Source organism: Brienomyrus brachyistius, chromosome 21 (assembly GCF_023856365.1).
Source record: "Brienomyrus brachyistius isolate T26 chromosome 21, BBRACH_0.4, whole genome shotgun sequence".
NCBI lineage: Eukaryota > Metazoa > Chordata > Actinopteri > Osteoglossiformes > Mormyridae > Brienomyrus > Brienomyrus brachyistius.
Genome location: NC_064553.1, coordinates 9,521,398 through 9,544,883, shown reverse-complemented (window position 1 = coordinate 9,544,883; position 23,486 = coordinate 9,521,398). Strand labels below are relative to the sequence as shown.

At 47.4% G+C, this 23,486-nt stretch overlaps 1 protein-coding gene across 1 annotated transcript; it reads right to left on the bottom strand.

The window, feature by feature from the left end:
* Positions 1–586: 586 nt before the first annotated feature.
* Positions 587–23,486, bottom strand: LOC125716413 (E3 ubiquitin-protein ligase RNF13-like). Its single transcript, XM_048988676.1, has 10 exons — positions 23,326–23,486; positions 19,700–19,864; positions 19,375–19,455; positions 13,126–13,254; positions 8,904–8,991; positions 8,346–8,436; positions 7,210–7,315; positions 7,023–7,116; positions 2,258–2,338; positions 587–1,901 (listed from the first exon to the last, which is right to left on the bottom strand). Exons 2-10 carry the CDS (start codon positions 19,811–19,813, stop codon positions 1,531–1,533), a joined length of 1,155 nt encoding a protein of 384 aa, XP_048844633.1. The 5' UTR covers positions 19,814–19,864; positions 23,326–23,486; the 3' UTR covers positions 587–1,530.

Sequence of the window (23,486 nt, the reverse complement as noted above, 5' to 3'; positions counted from 1 at the left end):
TGTGGCCTTGGCTTCTACTGTCATTGGCATGAATGATGACTGCAGCGTTTAATATTTACTGTTTTGAAGAGACGGGAATAGCACTGCATGTGTTGAACACAAGAATGAAGTGAGGGAGAGAATTGTGACCAAAAGCAATTGCTGGTGCAAGGAGCGACCTTTTGAAAATGACTTCCACAAGAGGTTTCATCACAGAAAGGTGACCTTTATGAAATACAGATGAATATTCAAGGACTTGGGAGATGTAGTTCGTTAATGTGGTTTTTGTCAGCATGCATTTCCTTATTGCCCTACACTACACACAGCCAAGTCGGTCTGTATTGTTTTCATTTGGTGTTAAAATGAATCTGGAATACATGACTTCCTTATTGGAATTGCATTTGTTTCCCAAGAACTGATTCCAGTGTCTGTCCCAGGCAGTACAGGATACACCCTGGCTGTGATGCACCTAACCCACCTCTTGGGACCTTGGAAGAAAATTCACGTTAACTGCATACAGAATGGGAGCAGGGACTAAACTATCCTGGAGGTGCGAGGTCACAGTGCCATCCTGATGAAACACATTGAGAGCTCAGGGAGGCGTTCATGGAATTCAAGATTTCAAATTTTTATTACTGGTTTAAGCAAAATGTTATTACACATGGTTGACAAGGGCAACATAACATCTGACTATATAGTATGTATTTAACAGTCCGGTGTGTTAAATGCACAAGAAATCTACGGCGGTTTGTGGATAAAAATCAAAAGTATTTTGTCAAGCTGTTCATCTTTGGATAGATATAAGTATCTCCAGAGTAACCACAGGTTATTTGATGGCTGAAAATGAGGTTGACTTCCAGACGTGGTGGGTGGCACCGCATTGTCATCCACCATTTGATCTGACCCAGTGATAACTGGGTTCTGATGTCACACTACAATCACACCCACTGCAGGGTCTGAACCTTTTGTTTTCCCGATCACTTCATTCTGCACAGCCTTGAAGGAACAGCAGCTCCATCGGACTCCTGGCTCTTAATATTCTACTTGCACATCAAATATGAAACAAAATCTGCATGGAATTTTAAGACTAATGCAGAAAGTCTCATTTTTACACTTATCACAACTGAAAATTCCCCTTGATCTGATGTGGCATACTAGATATAAGCTTAAAAAGTGAACCCTTATATACAAATTGGTGTTTGCTTATACTGTGATCTGTACAGATATGTACACGCTGCATTTTTCTGAAATGCATAATTGACGCATTATAAAAGTGGCACTGCCTGGCCCTCCTTTCACAGTGAAAACACCCAGATGAATTCTCTCCCCTGGTGTTACACCCGATGCCCATTTTGTCATGGAAACCCTGAAAGGCAGGTATCATAAAGCACTGGGCCGCCTTGGGCCCTATCAGAACAGTTGTATCAGGCTGTGATATGCACAGGCATTGTGATAAGCACTGCAACGTGGAGGGAGAAACAATCACCAGAATCTTTTTCACACCAAGATAATTGGTTAAAATATGTGTATATATACGTATATATATATATATCAAGCATGTGGAGCACTGTTTTCCGAGTGGTTCTTTTGCAGCTGCACGACCACCGTCTCCACGGCAACCGCCTCCCCCTCCCCTTCCTTTTCACTGTCGCAGTTCTCTGTCGCGTTGTCGGAGGACTCCTGGTCTGGCGTAGGCTGGGACTGCGGGGCGGAGGCGGCAGCCCCGAAGGAGGGGCCCCCGGCCGCGGTACGGGAGTGTAGCAGTGGCGTGCTCTCTGACACCACCTCCTCCTCATGTCCGCTGTCCGCCTCGTCCGACTCCGAGTCGGAGTCGCCCTGGGTGGGCACCACCTTCTGCTTGCACACCGGGCACCTCTTCTTAGTCTTGGTCAGCCAGGGGTCCACGCACTTAGAGTGGTATGCTAACAAATTGAAGGACTGCAGTTACATTTCTTTGCATTTAAATAGTACGGTACCCATCAAAAGTCAGGCGGCCATGCCTACAAAACAGAAATTTTGGTCTAGACTACTCTAGGCCCACCTACTCTCTGGACCAGAACTTACCCACCCCTATTTTGGTTTTTGAGTAAAACCAAACGGCTTTGTTCTGAGGATTCACAGAACGTTTCCCACCACTCTCTGAATCGGTCATTAAGGCCAAAGACAAGCTGGTTCATTTCTATTCATAACCGTGTCTCATGATGTCTGAGGGGGCGACGTGGGTCAATGACATTGTAGCACATGTGGAATTATTGGAAGGGCGAGGAGAGGTACGCACCGTGTGAACATGGCAGGACCCGCAGCTTTTCGCCCTCTTCATACTCCTCCAGACAGATGGCACAGACGTCGTAGGCGTCCCCTGCCGGGACACACGAGTGAGGCCTGCCACGTGCCCGCCCCCCCGGCCCCATAGACACAGTGCAGTGCATCATCACACCATGCAAACAGAGCCCTTTCTGGAAGTAAATCTCCTACCACACGGTCCAGGCTAGTGCCTCCATCTCCAGAGCATTTCATGAAACATTGTAACGATGATGAAACGTCCGGGGGCTGGCTGATTTATGGTCTTATTTATGGTCAATGGGGCATTCTTGACCCCGTTTTAACCCTGGACAATAGTGGATGATAGATCCTTGTATGCGGCGTGCCCAGGCAGAAGAGCAGAACCACACACCTGAAATGCTCTGTCACCACACGGCACATTTCTTTCCATTTTTCCAAATAATTTTTTTTGTACCCCTTTCTAGAGGAACGTAACGGCCCAGTGGCATCCAGTGTTTATGCCAATTGAAATATGCCCCCCCTTCTTCCTCCTGCTTCTGGGAATGCCAGAGCTTTCTGTGACCGTAAAAGGAAGGGGTGTTATCTGGACCTTCCAGAAGTAACTGGCTCCTGCCCGATCCGGGTCTGTTTCGAAAGAACTGCTCCGGGGTGCCAGAAGACAATGTTTACAAAGTCAGCAGTCCAACTAAAACACACCCCCAACTAGCTCTGACTAACACACGCTGGGAAAATTAAAAGAAGCTGTGATCTTCCTTTACTAAAATTCCCCTGCATTCAGAAAAGCGTGCTGTTTTCCACTTGACATTGCAATATTTATGACTTTTCCTTTTCAGAAAAAAAGGAAAATATTTCCTAAGTTTCTCCAACCAGATAGAAACACGGAACTCATAAAGTCTGATCTCAGAAACCATGTAGGTGCACATTCAAAATCTCACTTTTAAGGTGGAAAGACGTTAACATAAAAAGTGACAATCAAAATGGCCAAACAAGTAAGAAATGGGACAATGAGTTGCTGTCAAAAAGCAGCTTTTACGGAATATCTGGTATGAGCTCAGTGTTACATGTAAGAACACACACACTGCTCTTTCTGTAGATATTGTTTGCGGTGCCAGTGGAGACTAATATCGCCACATAATTCCCTCCCTGCAGTGGAGCCTGTAGCTGCTCTCCTCCATGGTATCAGCAGGTAGCCAATCTGGGTAGTACCCCCCCCCCACCCCCAGGCCCTGCACTGTAATGACGCCTGCAGCCTGCCCATCTCCCGTGATTTCGTTAGTGACATTTCCACAGCGAAGACCGTCCTTGGTTTTCTCTGCTGATAAATATGCAAATATATATGTAAATGAAGATGAACTTTTCAGAGTAACGGTGGCTACATCTTTGCTCCCATGGGTCATAGAGGGCAAATCCCCCACCGCCATCTACCAAAATGCATTAAAGGAGATTGGGGGGGGGGGGGGGGGGCGACAACAACTGACTCTTGCACCTGGTCCTGCCCATGTGGCCCAGGGGTGTCAGAGGAGCATGGATACCCTGACATATACTGGGGCTCAGATTTTCCCATCGGGCCTGTATTTCTTCAAATTGGGAGGGGGGGGGGGTGGGGTTTACATTTTACAGTTGCACACCTAGGCCTGATGTTAGCTTGATTGCCACGGAGCTTCCCCAAAACATGTGAAGTGCCTTCCTGGACGTACACCGCGTCTCCACAGCTCAATCAGCCGGCTCCTTTCAGTCCTCATATTCTAGTTTGTAATCCCACATCCCTTCTCTGAATCTCAGATTTCATTAATTTTTTTACCCAAACACACACGCCCACATACACGGCCTCCCCACCACCTCGGCACACAGCGACTGCGCGTTTGCGCCTGTCTGCCGACTGGCATTCTCCAAGGCTATGCGTTGACGCGGGCGGCGTGCTCTCCGGTGTGCGGGGCTGGCTGACACCATTGCACGCCCACTGCTTCGCTCCTGCCAATTTCCTAATTAGCACTCTGGGATAAACGGCGCTTCTCTGACGGCGGAGGAGAAACGAGCCGTCTCGGTGCATTCAGAGCAGGCACAGAACACGCTAATCACGCGTTACGCCTCCTATAAGCTACGCGTTCGACTCCGCGGCCCCACTCGCCATAAATAGCACCTCCGTCTGGTGTGAGACGGCTAGGCAAACACCACAGGCCCTGCCAGAGAGAATTTGCCGGAACCGCCTCACTGTAATGAGTTTCATTGAAATACAGCAGGCATGCTGATTAATTAAAATGCAGCACAGAGATGAAGCAGACAAATTCACCCTCCGAACAAAACACACGTAATAAAAGCATCTACTTTTCTTTTTTGACATTGCATACGGGAAGTGGACGAGCCGGACGTGGACGTGGATATGAGCCTTCATGGAAACGCTTAACCAGATGAGCATAGCTCAGGTCCAGAAAGTAAAAATCCAGTCCAGGGTTTTGTTCCAACCAATCAGTTGAGTCCTCTGTGCCTGTGGCTCTTCATCTTCAACTGATCAGTTGCAACAAAACCTTGGTCAGGATTTGTACTTTCTGGACCTGAACTTTGCACCTCAGCGCTTAACCTATCAGCTGCCTGATTGCGGCCCCGGTGCTGCAGCCGTAACCCGAGCATCTCTAACAGCGAGAACCTGGCAACCCGATCTCGACACGGCTGTCAGGCCAATGCCTGGCGTTCATGTGACGTCGGTAGTCATGTGACACTGGCTGTCTGTCACATTGGAGTCCCTCCCTCTACCTGGGCGCATTAAATGGGCATGTCTCAGTCTAGAAGGGCACTGTGATGGCACTTCATGAGGTGCTGCCAAAAGCCTGATCGCCCACCCAATTCACAGCAGGACGGGGAGCAAAACAAGCAATGATGTCATCGAGTAAGTGGCACCAGCGGACAAAAGCAAAGGCAGAGAAGGGCAGCAGCAAGCGAGAAGGCGAGCTGTGTGTGTCAGTCATGGGTGCAGTAGAGGCATGGATACCCTGGCAGATTCAAGGGGCCCAGCACCCTACAGAGGCCCTTAAATATGTTAAACTATGCGGGGGGGGGGCTATAGTCTCTATCTTTCCAGTATATTACAAAACAGAACTCATGTCCACCACCCAGCATACTGTATTGTAGGGGACTCACTGCCCGGCATATCGGCCCATTTTCATTGGGGGTGGGGGGAGGGGGTTAGTGTCCCAAATTTCTTCAGTATTTAAACAGGGAGCCCAGGATTTCTAGCTACGCCCCCTGTAGGGAGCCATGGAATATGTCCTGGTGTGGCGGTCTCACCAACCCGCAGACTTCAGGCCTTCAGTGGGAAAGGCCAAAAGAACCCCCCCCACACCTATGAGAACGTGCAGTGGGAATAGCAAAAAAACAGGCGGCCAGCCTCTGTGAGTAAAGGTCAGGCTGGCCTGTTTCTCCATTTCTATATGTCAGAGTCTCACATCGGAACCACACCATGAGGGCCCAGGGGTGTATAAAGGGGCGGGGCCACAGGGGAATTGGCCTCAGCTGAAACTTCATAGGCTCCCACCTCAACAATTCAAAACATATTATTGGCTAATGACAAGGCTGATTCCTCTATGAATTAAAGGCCTTCTTATCCCCCCCCCCCACCTTAAAAATTCATAGAATCCTGCCTGTCAGAACCACAATGAGACTCATTATCAGGTATCCAAGTGTGCACTTGGATAATGACATAGTTACCACCCATCTCCATAAAGGCAATACATCGATTATATGGAGTTACTCGATTCTGACAGCACACCGCAGTGACCCCTAAAGGCTTGTGTGGTTTAATATGGGCCACAAAAAAAACAAACTGTTCACTATCAACAATCAGGGAGGTCTAATCTTGTGACCAGCTTGGGGGTGGAGGAAATCGTGCCATATTAATCTGATTAGTGCATAAGACCAGCGCTCAGGAGCAGATAAAGGCACCGTCACGCTATCTGGTCATGTGACCCCCGAGGGCGATGCAGCCTCTTCACAGAGCCGCCTTGGCCCGCGTCGTTGGGGAGCACGGTTCCTGCGTCTACGCCTTCACTTTACAGGAAGGAACAAACAAAGGAATTACCGCGAATGCCAGGAACATTTTTAATAATTCTCAGGCAGACGCAGTAGAGAATGAAGCAGGCACTGACTCTTTCTCTACCAGAGAGCGGGAAGGACACAGACAAAGCTACCCCAACAGGCAAACTATTTATGCAATAAAGAGCAACAAATAAATCTCTCTGATGGGGACACACAGACCCCCTGTGCAGTGCCCTCCGTGGGCAGAAGATGGAACAACATACACTCCCCATGGAGAAACAGATAGGAGGAATAAAACATCAAGGCAGGACAAAGGTCTCTGGAACAGGTATGGGAACCAAAACACCTTCAGAGAAAATAAAAAAAGAAAACGAATCATGTGACAGGCAATTTAGTCCTATACTGCATGTGCATGCTTTTGTGTTTGTAATTTAAACATCCATTACTTTAGAGGGCGCTGTTCAGAATTGTATCAGATGCTGTATTCTGGAAAGGTTACCGAGACGCTGCTGTAGAAGCCCCTCATCCTCTATGTCGCACACATGGGAAACTGGAGTTGCCATCTTTTCAGAGGATTTCTGGTTTGCTTAGCCTGAGGCCTCGCCCACATACCCCGTGCCCTTGGTACGACTCGTTGAGGACCATCTCTGTGCAAAGTGGTGCCTATAAACAGCATCACAAGGAGGAGAACCTCTCCCCCGCACCTACACGTCGGTCACAAATCCCCCTACCTTTCTTGAACTTGTGAACCGGAAGCTTCTTCAGCTGCTCCTTGCGGAGCCGGCTCCTCCGGGCTCGGTGCCTGTCCTGCACGCACTTGGTGATCTGGAAGAGGGAGATGTGTCAACGCTCTCCACCGTACGTTCCCCGGCGGTTGGGGCGGGGGGGGGGGGGGGGGGGGGGGAGTTGCCCACTCACCATGAAGACGACGATGAGGATGAGGCAGATGCCCACGATGATGAGGAAGGGGATCAGGTAGTACTCAAGCGGCAGGCTGAAATCTGGCATGAGCACCACGTGGCCACTGCAGAGCGAGGGGGGCAGGGGGACATGAAGACAGGGAGACGAGGACATGAGGTCAGGGAGACAAGGGGACAGAAACACGGAAAACATTATGCTGACTATGGCTGTGGGTTGATTTCAGCTAGTGCTGATTACAGTCAGCCATAACGACAAAGTTATGACAAACTAAGGCTAAAGGAATGTTCGGCCCGATGGGTATACAGCCATTCCCTGTAGTAGAGAAGAGGGGATTTAGACAGGATTTCATTCAGTATGACTGTTACGATATGATCTTATTTTTAATTTAAATTTATTTTATAGTGTAAAAATAAGCATCTCTTGGGTTTTGTCATGCAGAAATATCGCTAGTCTTTTGTTGGTTGACAACATTTTTTAATTGTGTTTGCATTTTCAATAATAACCAATGTAAAAACAAATTCTGTTGTTCCTACTGTACCGAAACTTCACTGAACTGTTAATGCAAAACCCATGTATGTATGGAACTATGAATTCTGTCTGCCAAGATACTCGTAAAACTAACAAATTATTATTATTATTATTATTAATAATAATAATAATAATAATAATAACAATAATAATAACAATAATTACAGTAGTAGTAGTACTCTGCTGTGAAAGAAACAAAAATAAAGTGATTTGTTCACTATTTCTAAAGACATTTATAACGTCTCATAACTGACCAGCAGCTGCCCGCAAACATAAACTGTAACCATAAAAGCCGCGATTCTCACAACGTGCAATATGCAGCGGGGATTATATCAGTCACCATGATACCATGAGAAGGGAAACCAACAGACGAAAGGCATCCCTAATTTTATGGGCAGAACAGAAAAACCAGCTGCCATCGAGACGTTTAACCGGCACCCTCCCACAATCTGGGCGTGTTTATTATTCACACTGCACAGTTGGAGATAGTGATTCCTGTGTTTTATGTCGATTTATGCTACGTCATCATAGTGCTCTTTCATCTATAGCTTATATTGACACAACAAAACGAAAATTGCCAGAGTCACTGACAGGCCTAGACTGACCCTTTCTCAAAGGTGTAGTCCTCCTTCAGGGAGTTGGCCGTGTCTTCCCCGACGAACACAGAGGGGATGTCTATCTCCTTCAGAAGATCCACTGTGGAGGAATGGAGATGCACGAGAGTGAGAGTGAGATGTATAACCACACACACAGACTTCTGCAGATGCTCGCAGTGCTGCTGGGGGGGAGGGGGTACTGCTCATAGCCCCACACAACGTGAGGTCAGATGCCAGGCTAAAAGCAGAGGGAGGGCAGACGACCCAGTGGGTCTGGAAACCATTTCGGTCCAAAATCCAGAAAGCCACGGAGACCAAGAATTCATCATGACACTGAGGGAAAGCCTTCACAGGTAGCAGGACAGCTAAGTAATTCTATATCCCTGCCAGTGAAGGGTTCTCTTGGGTATGGTGCCTGGTAAACAGCCTTCCATACAACAACACTGTGGAGCCAACAAGATGCAGTGCCGTGCAATCGAGGGTCTTGAGCAAAATTAGTCACTGGATCCCATGCTAATTAACTCATGCTCCGAGTGCTGTGCACTCATGGGTCTTAAGCAAACTTACAGTCATTGGATCCCATGCTGATTAAGTCATCAGAGTCCACATTGTGGACAATGGCCGCCTTGTACCCGGCCTTCTGCGCATTCAGGACCTGGGGAGACAAAACCGTTGTGTTCAGTGACCCCCACGGGTGCGGACACACAGCCACCTCCCCTCCCTGATGAGACGCACTGGGCGACACAGACATACAGAGCCCCTCTGTGCTCCACATGCAGACCACACATGAAATGAAGCCTACATGCATACTTCCCCCGGTTACCCAGCATGCTTTGCAGCCTACATGTTCGCCACATTTCTTACAGTGTCATTTTGCATTTTGACCTTAATCAACACTGCAGCTATTACTGCCATGCTGTGATACACAAGAAATGAGGCCGTTAGTCTTCCCAGCAGTAACTGAAGGGTCTGTGCATGGTCTATTCCATCCACTCACACAAGCTGGGCATAAATAATACAAGTCAAAGGCCTTGGCACTGCCTAGTGTGACGGTGGCTGCACAGCAGATGGCCTTAATCTGTCCAGGAAATGTAGGGTTAAAATCTTCTCACTGCGAGAAGACCATTTACATTTTACATTTATTTAATTAGTGGACACTTTTGTACAAAGCGACGTACAAGTGAGGCAGATAATACATTACAAGCACACAGCTGATTTGGGTGTGCAACACTGTGGATAAAAACACTGGAATTAAATACTGGAAAATCTCCTGCCCTGTTCACCACCACAATAAGGAGACATGTACAAGAGCCCCCCAAAACCCAAGAAAGTGGCCACTGTGGCACCCGTGTGACCACTGTGGACGGACGGATGAATGGACGGATATTCTATGAATCCCAAGGGAAACTGCAAAGTATAAAAGGACAAGGACAGCAGGAGGGGCTTGCCAGTGGTGCAGTGTGGAACAGTGACCATGAGATTCAGGGACAGGAGTGACCATGAGGTGGCGTGGGGACAGGTGTGACCGTGAAGCGTGGGGACAGGTGTGACCATAAATTGCTGTGATATCATATATCAGTCCATGACATGCAAGGAACAAAAGTCAAATCGGACAGGAAGCTCCTGTAACAAGCGGCATAATGAGCCACAAGTGGTACTGGCAGGCGTCGCTCCTAGACAGGGAATGTCTCCCCGAACGGCTCACCCATGGTTTCTGGTGAGACTGACAGGCAGCTGATCTTCGACCTGGCAACACAAGACAGGCACCTGACCTCTAGCCCAGCATGTAGGTGCTCTCCGAAGTCTGAACAGACGGGATTGTTTCCTCTCTGCAAAATCGCAGTTTCAGTTCCAGCAGGACAACAACAAAAGAGAATCAATGCTCTGTTGAGTCACACAGTTCAATGCAGCTGTGTTATCTTTTTAAGCGTAGAAAACTCATACTTAAATGCAAAACATCTGGAGATTACCCCAAGAATTCGGGGGAAATCGGCTGGGGCTTTAGTGCCAGGAGCCGGTAAGATGAGCCCCACATTCCCGGGCTCAGAGAAAAAAAGAGCAACCCTCTGTTATTTCTGCTGGAGGATGAAGCAGATCAGGCTTAACGGCTACTGCCTGGGCCACCGAGGACAACCGGCATCCCGGCAGCTCCATTTCCAGAGCATTCTATACGGCGGGGACCCCTGGCAAGTGAGTGAGGGCCACTGCATGCGTTTCTCTGCTGCGAGTTTACGCTACTGACAGGGGGAGTTAAAAGTAGACAGCCGAGAGCAGAAGCACAGCTTTCTTTCATCAAAGGAACACATTCACTGCGAACAGCAGGATGAAGTATTCAGCCACTGCAAATAGCCTATAAATGAGGCACTCTGTTTGAGAGAGAGGAACTGTGGTCTGAGAGTACGGCACTAATTTCAGGAGTTAGGCACTGCATTTGAGAGTACAGCACTATTTTCAGGAGTATGACACTGCATCTGAGAGTAAGGTACTGCATTTCAGTTAAGACACAAGTTTCAGGAGTAAGGCACTGCATCTGAGAGTAAGGCACAAAGTTAGTACTCTTTTTCAACAGTGGGAGCTGTTCTGATATTCTGCATCATCAGCCATGATCTGAGATGGGAAGATGCCTGCTGGTAGGATGGGAGCTGAACCTGAAATACTGGTGCCTGGGGTTACCTGTGGACGTTTGGAGAATTGACCCATAACAGAGGAGGCGGGGCCATGCCATCTTCCCATTAATGCTGACAGGCTCGACACCTTTGACCTCTGACACTAATCTGCAGTATCGCCTCAGGCCTGCGCAGATGCACACCAGGTACGATGTCTGGAAGTCATCACGGTGGCCGGCCTTTTCCAGGCCCAGCCCTGCGGACTGATATTACAGGACAAGTGAGCCTATTTGCTGCAGCTCTATGGTAACACTGCAACCCTGCATCATCCCCCAGATCACTGGGCCAGGTCACCCCTGGCCGCGCCGGCCTCACTCCATGACAGCAACAGCTCATCCTCCCTCCAATATAGTGGAGGGCGGGGCTTAGAGACTTATCTTAAGGAAATCTGGGCAGTGACTGATGGGATTGCTCACACTGCATTTGTGTGTGTGTGTGTGTGTGTGTGTGTGCGTACATGTGTGTGCACTGCAGCAAACAAAACGCAGCTCCCTTGGGCTTAAGATGTCAGATACCGCAGAGTCAGGAACCGATTGCAAAAGATAAGTGAGGGCAATTAAACCTACATGCCCCCCACCCCCTACCCAGACCCCAGCAGAGAATGAGAGGGGAGGAGCCTCATCCAGGGCTCAGTCAATACAGGACAGAAAGCCGTCACCACACCAGACACCAGAGGGGGAGAAACACATCTACATACATACATGCTGAAATAAGCAAAGGCAGCCATCAAACCTTCCAGGTTTCCTGCTTTACATCCCAACTAAATATTTTTGTAAGAGTTTTTTTTTTTTTTGAGAGAGACTTGGGGGTGTTATATGCAGGCATGTCAGAAAGGCTCCTGAACCAGATGCTGTGTGTGGGAGACCGAGAGTGAAACAGGCAGACAAAGACCCCCAGATGCAGCCCCCCTCCCCAGTACAGTAATATAAAGCTAGAGGCCCCTTGCCTCTGAAGGATCTGGTTTCCTGTTGCCGACCCCCCTAAAAGTTGCTCAGCTTTGTGTAAGGTCAGCGGGGTCAGCGCACAGCCCCTACAGAACCACCCCCCCCCCACTTCTTTGCCCATCCTTCCCAAAGCTCAGGCCTTTCTGCTTTTTGCTGGCGTTATACTCCACCAAAACCCGAGAGGGCACTGTGGGCCCCTGTTGAGGATTCAGCAAGCTCTCCCACCCCTAAAGACAAGCCCCTGAAAGCAACTGCTGTGGAAAAGTGTTTATGCAGCACAGGGGCAGCCCACACAGTGAATCCCTTCCTGTATCCCTGCAAGAGCATCCCCCCTGCGTCCTTAATCTACAAAGGCTGCCCCAAGCCCTCCTAGAGTCTCGCCTGGTATCTCCATGCTCGTCTGCTTCGGACCTGGTGTGCGGGCCTGGTCCTCCTATCCTTTAGGGGGCGCCCTGAGTTCTCAGCAGAAGTCTTCTTAGGCGACTGGAACAACTGCTACTATATTTGTATTTTTTTTCTTTTCCTTACAAGAGAAATTGTACACTTTGACTAACAAATGGCGGGTTGCCGGCACAGCATTGAAATCAGGTTGAAATAAGGTAAAAGAAAACTTGTGACAGAGACCATTTAAACGTGTTATTCAGCGTAAAGGACATTTTTCCAGTCTCACTGCAGTCCCTCAGCCAAACCGAGGCTCCAGTGCGAAATGCTTATACAGATAATTGCGATAACCCATTCTGGTGATTAATCCATTAGCGTGCTTGCTTTAGCGATTTGCATTGATTCTTTTTAAGGTGACGACCTTGTGCCTGTGAAGTAAGGAGATCTTGCTGAGGGAAATGCAGAGGATTGTATACATCCAACCAGAATGGACTGAAATGGAGTCCAAAGACAAGAGTGGGATGCTGACCCCTGCTGGCAAACTAAACATGATCATGATTTTACTTACAGAAAAATGTTCTGAGGGCAGAACGAAAAAATTAGATAATCACAATAATCACATAATCAAGATTGTAGAGAAGGTAGGTCTAAGCAACTAGAGGAGGTGAGACCAACCAATCAGATGTCCCCTCCCCCCAAATAGAACCACAGCTGGCAAATCAGAGCTCCCCGCACAGGCCACACCAAGGCAACATAACACACGCTTCTTAGCTTCACATGGGGGGGGGGGTTATTTACCTTGATGTCGAAGTTGCAGTCAAAGCGTCGGATAAGCACGATGAAGGCCCCAGTCAGGTTGTCCCTCGGCATGGGGGGCGGCTCGATCGGCATGCAGGCGTTCTCTGGCCGCGCCCCCACCAGAAAACCCTGGGGGGAGAGACGGCAGCCAGGCACGTGACAATTATGTCCTGAATGTTCCCCAGAACCCCCCTCCCCGCCCCAGTGCACCTGCCATTAAGACAGCTTATCATTGTCGGTTTGGTTGACAGGTAAGTTAGAGAAAAGCATCCCGATTGGCCGAAATTCCAGGAAGACGCCTCCCTATTGGGTGAGACACCTCCCCAGGCTGCAGGAGCTACAAGCATTTTTACGAGCCTATAAAAGCATCACCACACAGGGCGGGACCCCATAGCGCCAAATCCTAACCACAATATTATGACTGCCGATAAAAGCGGGTTGTACCACTGTGTTCAAAAGGGCTGTCTGACAGAGATCTCACAGGCCTTCGTCTCCGATTTCACACGCATCCTTGGCGCTTAAATAAATCATCCCAGGCGGCGACACATTTAGGGGGAAAAAGGAGGAAGTGGAGAGTAGGTGGGGGCGAAAAAAAAACAGTCCTTTGTAGTTACGAAACATCCCCCATGAAGTAGAGATGACAGATGAGAGAGACGGCTGTCAAACTGCATGATTAATCGTAAAAGGGGACACTAACCAAAATGACAAAGTGAACAAAGCAGAACCACTTGAATAGAGGGTGTCGGGCATTTTCCTTGCTTGACTTCTAAAATTTAAATATCGCCATGCAGGACTGAGTAAATCACTCTCTCACACACAGCTACAGACATGCACAGTGCCTGTAAGCACAGGACTCCACTGCTCACTGTTCCCGATACAGGAAAATCAATATCTGTCCCCTATACAGGGAACTCCAGGCAAACAAGACCGTGGTTTCGGACACGACAATCCCAGATGCTCCATGATGGTATCCTAGCAAACTCTGACACCTGACAGCAAAATCCAGTGACAACAAAAATGCAAAAAAAAGAAGATAGGATTATACATTAATAATGGCTGTCATTTATATAATTCTTTTGTTTGATTATTTTGTTATTAAATTCGAGCGGCATGACGGCACAAGTAAGTAGCCCTGTTGCAGCACCAGAACCTAAAGGACTGGGGCTTCAAATGCCACCTCTGCTTGTGCTATCATTTGTAACACAAGTGGTCAGTCGACAACAGAAATCTAAATTTCCTTTGGATTAGGGTATGCATGGCAGCACACATTGTCGGTACACTACATTTTTGTTGCCGAGGATGCAGACAGCCCTACAAAATGGCGGACACTGCATACGCCCTAGATAATGTGACAGATTCTACCTTAACACTTCCAGCACCTGAAAGGTGTTTTTTCCCTTCTGTGTAGAGAAGGATAACTTGTGACATTCACATTTCTTATCTCTTTTTCCTTCCGTCTGCTGTGCCTCCTGTGATATTCAGCCGGGGCACTTTGAATGTGCGCCTGCCTGTGTGATTGAACGTCACACGTCCTGCTCGTCAGCGTGCCGTCCAGCCGCCGTCCGTCAAGTCAAACAGAAGGATCAGGACCCCATGACTCCGCGCACAGTTCCGCACTGGGGGGGCTCAAGTGAAAGTGGCAAAAGGAAATGCTTTGCTGCGGGCAGGCAGGTTGTACGGTCAGTGTGAATAATGGACTCCATGTGCATGGGGGTGGGGGCTCTGGGAAGTGGGCTCCCACCTGCTGGTGCATGGGAACGGGGCGACACAGGGGGGCTCCACCTTTCAGCATTACAGTCTTGCAGCAGCACTCCCGGTCAGTGGAATGAGAGCCTCTGAATGGGCCCCCAGAAGGAAGCTCAATAGCACCACCATTGTGCCAGGGTGCTGGGCCATGCAGTCAATCGCCACAGTTACCGTGATGCAGCGGTGATCAAGTCTGTAATTAAATCACCCGCCGCTGTAGAGGCAATTGTGGGAAAAAGATTCCTCTCTCATCTCCCTGCGTCCGGTTTTGTCTCCAAGTGGGACTGACTCACAGTTCATAATTCTTACAAAATTCACAGCATCCGCTTTGTATTGTGTCTCAGCAAGCATATGACACAAAGCAGCCTTACATGGGAAATTAGGCACAATATTACATGGGGCAGATATAAGAAACACAATGGCGCCCTCTACTGCCATTTTAAATTCTAACAAACATCCACCAATCAATTGAAAAATGCTCATCCTGAGCAGGGTTTTGTATGGAGGATTAAACAGACATACACACACACTAACATGCACTGTGGGCCATACAGATTATCAATCTAATTAATTCACCTAACTGTACTATGGGAGTACCCAGGAAATCTACACGACACGGGGAGAACATGCAACCTCCATAAAGAGCGGGATCTCAACACACAAAACTGCTGCTCACTGTGAAAGTACAAATACCAGCACATCTGCTTTGTATATAAATACATACTTGCCTGCATATTCAAAGCTTCAAAGGATTTCAAAAGTTTACTTATATTTGCACTAGTACAAGTACTGAGTACAAGGAGATGCGTATTTGCGTGTTTCCTGCAGACTGGGTAATTTAAACCAAGACACTGGACAGACACACAGTATCGGGACGCAGGACAGACACACAGTATCGGGACGCAGGACAGACACACAGTATCGGGACGCAGGACAGACACATAGTATCGGGACAAACCCTTTTGCAAAATGAATAATAGTATAAATACAGATATGTAAATATAAATATTAATATGGATATAAGGATGTGGAAGAAGTTGATAGGTCACTGTCCAGGAGGGGATTTTCTGCTTGACCGTCCTGCACATTAGCCCCTAATGTACAAGCCTCAGCAGAAACATCAATGCAGGAGAACTTGGTGTGAAGCCCCCAGTAAGGGGCCACTGTGCACGGGAGCTTCGTGCTGGAATCGGAACTGTGTGAAAGTGGCCGGTTCAGACTCTCTCGGAGGACGTATCCCACGGCTTGTCCCCGGTAACTCCGCGACCTGCTTCATTACTACACTTATGCACGACACTCAAGACGACAACAGTCGCCATTTCAAATAATCCACGGTGCCGCAAACTGCTGCAGCTCTCCCCTCTCGGCCAGGACGTGAACAGCTGGCAGGAGAAAAAATAAAAACGAAAAGAGAAAGCGACATGGAGCTCTAGCAAGCACAGCACTGGAGGGCGACTGCAGCCTCCCAGCTGAATGGCGACCCGTCCGAACACCGTGATGAAAACAACCTCCGCGGTTTGTAGCTTGGCGACAGCCAACCCGTAATTACAGTGGAGATCTTTGAAATGCATTTTAATGGAAAGTCTTACTATCTAGGAATGCTTTGAAGCAGTGGAACATCATGGCTTTGAGCTGGAAAAAGCTCACCAAAAGGAAATGAAAATCCACCTTCGGTAAAGCTTTGGACCAGAGCTGTGCTATATCAGGCCCCCGGGGGCTCTGTGTGGTGACTAATCATCTGGTTTAGGTAATACCTCACTTCAACTTCTTTGGGTACTGAGTATCTAGGTAGAGAGAGCTAAACTATCACACATTAACAAGCACCCAGTACTAGGACTGACCTCTAACCCTAACCCAGATACAGACCCAAAAGGGGCCTCCATGGAACTTGTGATATTGGCTGCTCACATCCAAATGGCCGCTCTTGTAGTTTCCTTCCTGGTGTGCACGCTGCAATGGCGTTCAAAGGATCAGAGTGTCTCCAGTCTGTCACTGGGACACTGTTGGAATCGCGCCATTTGGGGATCTCCGAAGCTGCTACAGTACAGCTGTTGGCCCACGATAACAGTCACTAAACGCCAAACTGAAATGACATGCTCCTTATAATCAGCCTCTAGTCTGCTAGAGGTAGACAGCCCAGTACACACTGCGCAGCACAGAACTGGGGAAGGGCACTCCAGACAGGTACTAGAGCATCACTGAGAATGCAGTGCTGAACAATCATGAAAGAATTACAGATGCCCCTCTACTTATGAGATACGTTCGTAACTTGAAATATTCGTAAGTCGTTATTCAACATCATTTTAAAGGTATACGCAAGTACAAAGAACTAGGATGATGGGAGTACGCATGCTACGCTGCTGCGCAGCGGGAGTAGCGGGCAGAAGTTGTACTAGGCGGAACTGGCATGCGGAAAAAAAAAATTATGTTGCGGACAGGAAACGGGAGCCCAATGAACACAATCTTTTCGTTCATATGTCTGAAAGTTCGTCAGTATATATAACTATAAACAAAAGGTTGTATCTGAGTTTCTCAAAAGCAAAAAGACAATGGACTTTATGCCCCCCCCCATGCCCAGTTCAGATGCTTTCCACAGCCAATGACCTCACAGGGCCAGTGTGGACAGACACCTTTCACATCCGCTTACATCATTAGGTTCCCAGTCTAGACCAGCTGCTCATAACCTCTCTGACACACTTGTCAACCAATTATATACAGGGGGTGGGGGTGGTGTTGACACAGTATAGCGTCCCGAGAATCTCATCTGGCTCAGGGTGCAGTCGATGTTTTATTAAGTTTATATTATGTGGTACGGAAAGTGGTTTCCTTTGGTGCCTCTTACTGGTCTGCCGGGAGAATCACCTTTGTCCTAGTTGTTTCATGTGGCACCATGTGACCAGCAGGGTATTTTTAAAAAGGCCTCAGTGTACTGAGGTTGCTGTGGACAGTGAAGAGAGAAGGAACAAAGAATGACAGACGGACTGATGGACGTATGCAGGAAGAGTGAGAGAGAGAAACAGAGGGACAGAGAGACAGCAGGACAGATAGAAAGAGGAACAGACGGACAAGAAGCCGTGGCCATAGGTGGAAATTAGCAGGAGGACATTTTAAACTGGATTTGAGGAAGCACTTCTTCACACAGCGTGTAGTTAGAGTATGGAATAGTCTTCCTGTTAGTGTAATGTAAGCTAAAACCCTGGGTTCTGTTAAATGGGAGCTAGATAACATTTTAACAGCTCTGAGCTATAACTTGAGCTCTCTCCAAATGAGCTTGATGGGCCAAATGGCCTCCTCTGGTTTGTAAATTTCTTATGATCTTCCGAGAGACACAAAGAGGGATTGACAAAGGGATGGATGAAGACAAAGGAGGACAGTTAGAGGGACAGAAAGAGACAGATGGGGACAGTGAGATAGAGTGAAAGACGGTCAGAGGGAGAAATGAAGAGAGAGAGGGACAGAGTGGCAGACAGGGGTATAAAACAGAGATAGAGAGGGGGACATTTTACTACACGCACTCAGTATGCTGATGTAAAATGTAACCTTTCCTTTTGGTGTGGTGGGAGAACAGGCTATTTGTGTGTGTGCATATTTAAGCATGGCCTATATTTGTCCTGCCAGTAATTCCCAACTTGGAATGAGAAGCCCCAGGAAGGCCCAGGGTACCGGGTTTTCCTTCTCTTTCTGCTTACACGTCTCTGTAACAAAACTAAAGCAAAGGCAGGATTATAATACCCAGTAACCCCCCCCCACCCCACTGATTCCTGACCGGGTACCAGACTGCTATCCACGCAGGTCACTCTGACGCAGGGAGGATCCTATAAGGAGGCTATGCCCAATAATAAAAATAATAATATTAATAATGCATTTTGTTTACATGGGTGCTCCTCAGGATGCTAAATTATATATTTGCACTTACCTTGCCTGTTACCTCTTACAGTTGGAACTGAAAAAGACTAAATGTAACCCCTGAAAGGTGTTCAGAGCCGGATAGTGTTAACAGTACTCATAACTCTGTCAGGGATGTCGGGGGGGGGGGGGGGGGGGGACCCTGGAGGGGAGGCCACTATATGAAAGGGTTAGCGCTTGCATGGGCAGACACTGTGGGCAATTCGCAGACGCCAGCTCACCCAACGCCATGTGTCTGCAAACATCACACACCCAGAGCAAAGGTGGGATTCAAAACCCCAAACCCTGGTGGTATCACATGACGGTGTTTCTCTCTGCACCTCCACGTCGCCCCATAATTCAATGCTATTAGGCCTAATTACTGCACGTATCATTAAACAGAATATAAGCAGGAATCAAAGGCAGCTATCACAGGATGCTGTATGGATTAGGGCCGAGAGCCACCGGAGCAGGTCTACGTTCTCTTTGAAGGTGTCGGTTTTTGACAGGCAACAAATGAGCCGCATTACAGCCTGAGGTCGTGGCAAGCCTGAAGCCCCGCCCACTCTGGTCGGTGACAGACAGCAGTACCAGCGTATCAGAGTGACCTGCCCTCACCTTCAAGCCCTCGCTGGGCAGCCTGTAGCCAAACCGCGCTGGCAGGTCATCGAACGTCTGGGTCTTATTGTCAAACGAGTACTGAAATGAGAGATTAAAAAAAACACACACACACACATCAGCTGAATAATGGCAGGCTTCATCAAGAGGTCCATCCTGTTACTTAACTGCCTTATCGCTTAACTACACTATGATCCTTCTGCTTGAGGAGATCGTGATAAAGCATGAAGTAAGTGTCAAGACATTTACTGAGACTATAACTTTGACCAGTGGTCAGAGACAAGTCCACAATGTTAAAATGGACAGCGGGGTGGGCTTAGCTTACTGCTGAAATGTCAGCCTCCACGGGCAGCATGTTGAGGAAGGCAAACAGCTGCACGGTGAAGACCGTGTAGATCTGGGTGGCGGAGAGCATCAGCATTCCCAGGGACAGCAGCATGGCTCATTCCAGCTGCGTGGACTGTGGCAGCAGCCGTGAAACTTGACCCCACTGCAAGGAAAAGAGACAACCGGTCATTCAGAGAGATGGACCGCACCCTCAGCGTTACCACCACTGCTTCCCCCAGAGCTGGTCTCTCCTTCCGCCGCCAGTTCCCATCGTGACCCATGAGTCCCATCCAGGATCCTCCTGCAAGGCGCATTATCCCACGCCGTTTGCTCTGCATGTGTACACCGATTCCCTCGCTAAAGAAAAAGACGAAGACTCTATCCTTTGCAACATTTAGGCCATATCACCATGTAAATAGTAAACAAATAGCAGAACTGTTGATTTCTTATATCATATAATTCTACTGTGTTCACGAAAAGAACATTTACTACTAGCTAATAGTCCCAGTTTTATAAGTGACTTATTTGAAGCAAGTAAGCTAAAAAGCGGAAGATTTCCTGCAGATCTTTCTGCAAAATGCCTTCCTGTTTATTTTCTCCGCTCTGCTCCTGCACTTCAGGCTAAAGGCTCAAGCAGCATCACCGAGGTCTGGCTACTGTGCGCTTGCCAGTTGACCGATTTAATCTCTGCTCTGGAATATTCCGGTCACCTGCAAACCAACACAGACAAACCCCCCACCACCACTGTCGCTTCCGGCCTTGTGCAGCACCACCATCTCTGGATGATAGCATAATGGCAGTCTTACAGGCCTATAATTATGAAGGTCGTAGGCCTGTTGCAAAAATAATACCAAAGGAGCGGTTGGGAGGTTACAGTAAACACACCAATCTGTGACCTATACTACCAAGCGGGGTTACTGGTCACCCCCGATAAACTTGACGGATTTAAGATACCACAGTTTAAATCAGTGTTTCTCAACCCAACCCAGTCCTCAGGGACCCCCGGACATACCACGTACTTGGTCTCTCCCAGATAATTGATAACAGAGAATTCCTGATTCAGGTGTGTTGGGAGCTGGGAGGGAGCAAAAACATGGACTGTCTGGGGGTCCCCGAGGACCGGGTTGAGAAACACTGATTTAAACTGTGGTATCTTAAATCTGACAAGTTACCCCGATAAGCCAGTAACCCCCTTCGTATTACAGGCCACAGGACTACAAACTCGCATCTCAGGCTCCCTCATTCACAATTAAAGCAAGGCCTTATCTACATAGATGAAATGCAACTAGTATCTTGGATATTAATAGTTACCCATCATGCATGCACTGGTCCACCAAACAGGCATGAAATAGGCATAAATATTCAGGTTATTGAGTAATAACATCAAAAGGCAAAGACCTGATCTCAAATTGTCAGAACACGCAATGAAGCATTATGCAGAATTAGGGCAGGCCCGAGAGTGTCTTTTTGACTAACAGCTTGCTTTACAGGATGCTTTAAGGAGACGTGAATGGAATTCAGTCAGGAATTTAGTAAGGAAGAAGTCAGGAGACGTGTACAGCACATGACACACAGTCATCACCAAAGGAACTCCAAAAAGTCACTAATTTAAATTGCAATAAATTCTGATTTTTGATTTAAAAAAAAAAAAAAAAACATATATACACACTTTGTGGAAATTCATCACGTAAAGAATCGCTGATCTACTCAAAATCATGATGCAGACACACAGGCATTATACAGAAAGATGCAAGAATGTGTGTCATTTATTATAAGGTGTATTTATGATGCTGCAGGAAACTTCACACTGCTTGGAAAGCACAGCCCCTCAGGCACCTGGCCCCATATGCAAACCCATTTCCTGGCTCAGATATTTGGTTCAGATGGCAACCTGTCAGCACCTGCTAGTGGTCAAAACACACACACACACACACACACACACACACACACACACACACACACACAAGCATGCAATTATATCTTTTTGGGGACTCTTCATTAATTTCTATGGGGAAAAAAACTCTACTCCCAACATGATGACCTTAACCCCCACCCAGCCCTAACCTTAACCACAAGTAACCAAACAAAATATGAGACTTTTCACATTTATGTTTTTTGATTGCACTCACAGATCTTTATGGGGACCTGAAAAATAATCCCCACAGCGTCAAAAAACACATTTGGTCCCCACTATGTAAAATAAACGTAATACCACCCCCCCCCCCCACACACACACACCCACACACACACACCGCTTCCCCTCAGTGTAAAAACCCGCCCTCATTACTCTGTAAATCTATTAGTAATAAGCACGCACTTCACACCTTTCAACCTGTTGTAATGTGAGACATACTACAGGATTGTACTTAATGTCTATTATTTTTATTTTTTCACATTTTCAGTTTATTTGGTACCCCTGACAATTAAACTCCAAATCTTCGTAGGGCAGATGGGTGCTGTTCCTCTGCCCAGACTGGTTTTCATCTGCTGCAAGTATGAGCTTGTTAATTCACACCCCGGGCTTTGTGGCAAGGCACACACATGGGGCTGGTACAGGTAATATTGGCTGAAAGATTGATGGATAATGGCTCATGTACCAACTGCAGTAATGCAAGTAATGCAAGATACACATTAAGCAGCTCTACTTTTCCTGTGAAACCTCCAATGCTGATTTTATTGCTGCCAAACATGGTATTGAAATTCATGGTATTGAAATGTAAACGTGGACTGAGATCAATCATACAAGATGTGGCCGTTGTAAGACTGTACTATTATTTATAGTTTCAGAAAGATTGCTTTTGCGCCCTCAACTCGACGACTTGATTTGTGCTGCCCCACATACAATTTGAGATCTAAGCAGAAAACTACGAACATTGTGATTCTTTTCGCCTAACCTAGATTCTAAGAGAGAAGGCGCAAAGGGACATAAAACTGATTTCTGATCACTCTTCAGAGAAACGTTTTACGGTCGAACGATAACTTCGCAACACAATACATACCAACGATCCACCGGCGAAGTTAAATCACGAGACGCGTCGTTATGCAACCGTACTAACCAAAGACATACATTTCCTTTTCCGACATCACGACATTCCCACCCATCCATGGCCGTGTTGAGCAAACTGAGAATTGTCATGCTTATTTAGCGCCGCAACAAAACCTGACTGCATATAACAAACGTCACAGATCTCATTTGCTGCATTGATTCCATTCCCGTTGTGTTAAATACCACGCATACAATTTAAATAACTGCTTCGTAAACTTAGGCGTGCTAGCTGATTACTAATATTGCAGTTGATTACGAACTTAAATGTTAAGCACTCAGCTCGAAGGTCCGCCCAACGAAAAGCATGAGGCCAGCGAGCATCTTGCGGTTAACATGGTAGAAAAATAAAGCTATAAAAGCAGAACTGCTTCAGCAAATTGGCAGCGACATAAAACCCGGAAAACAACACACATGCTACCTATATATCAACACGAATTCCAACCGTTTAAGTAGCGCTTCGAGGCCGAATTAGCTTCACGGTGAGTTCGCAATCTGCTAGTGCTTGCAGATGGACTGCTAGCTAATAAGCTAGCATTATGCCAAATAATGTTATGCAAACTAAATGTCGGGTTTATTACCTGGCCAATCGACACGTTTATTCCTTTGCTGACTATAGATGTGACTGACAAAGGCATTACAGTGATGTGGTCTTCAGAAGCATGGTCCAAATCACCCCTATTACGAGGCTTCAAACAATCAGGCGGAGCAGCGCGAGAAAATGTCAACAGTGTAGGGTCAC

What these genes read in the sequence shown, in the direction of transcription:
- LOC125716413 (XM_048988676.1), bottom strand. Translation starts at nt 19,813, where the DNA reads ATGCTGCTGTCCCTGGGAATGCTGATGCTCTCCGCCACCCAGATCTAC. An exon ending in ACTGCAACTTCGACATCAAG is followed by an intron (nt 8,992 to 13,125) that starts GTAAATAACCCC and finishes TTGTCTCCCCAG; the next exon opens with GTCCTGAATGCGCAGAAGGC. An exon ending in CAGCATGGGATCCAATGACT is followed by an intron (nt 8,437 to 8,903) that starts GTAAGTTTGCTT and finishes ATTCCTCCACAG; the next exon opens with TGGATCTTCTGAAGGAGATA.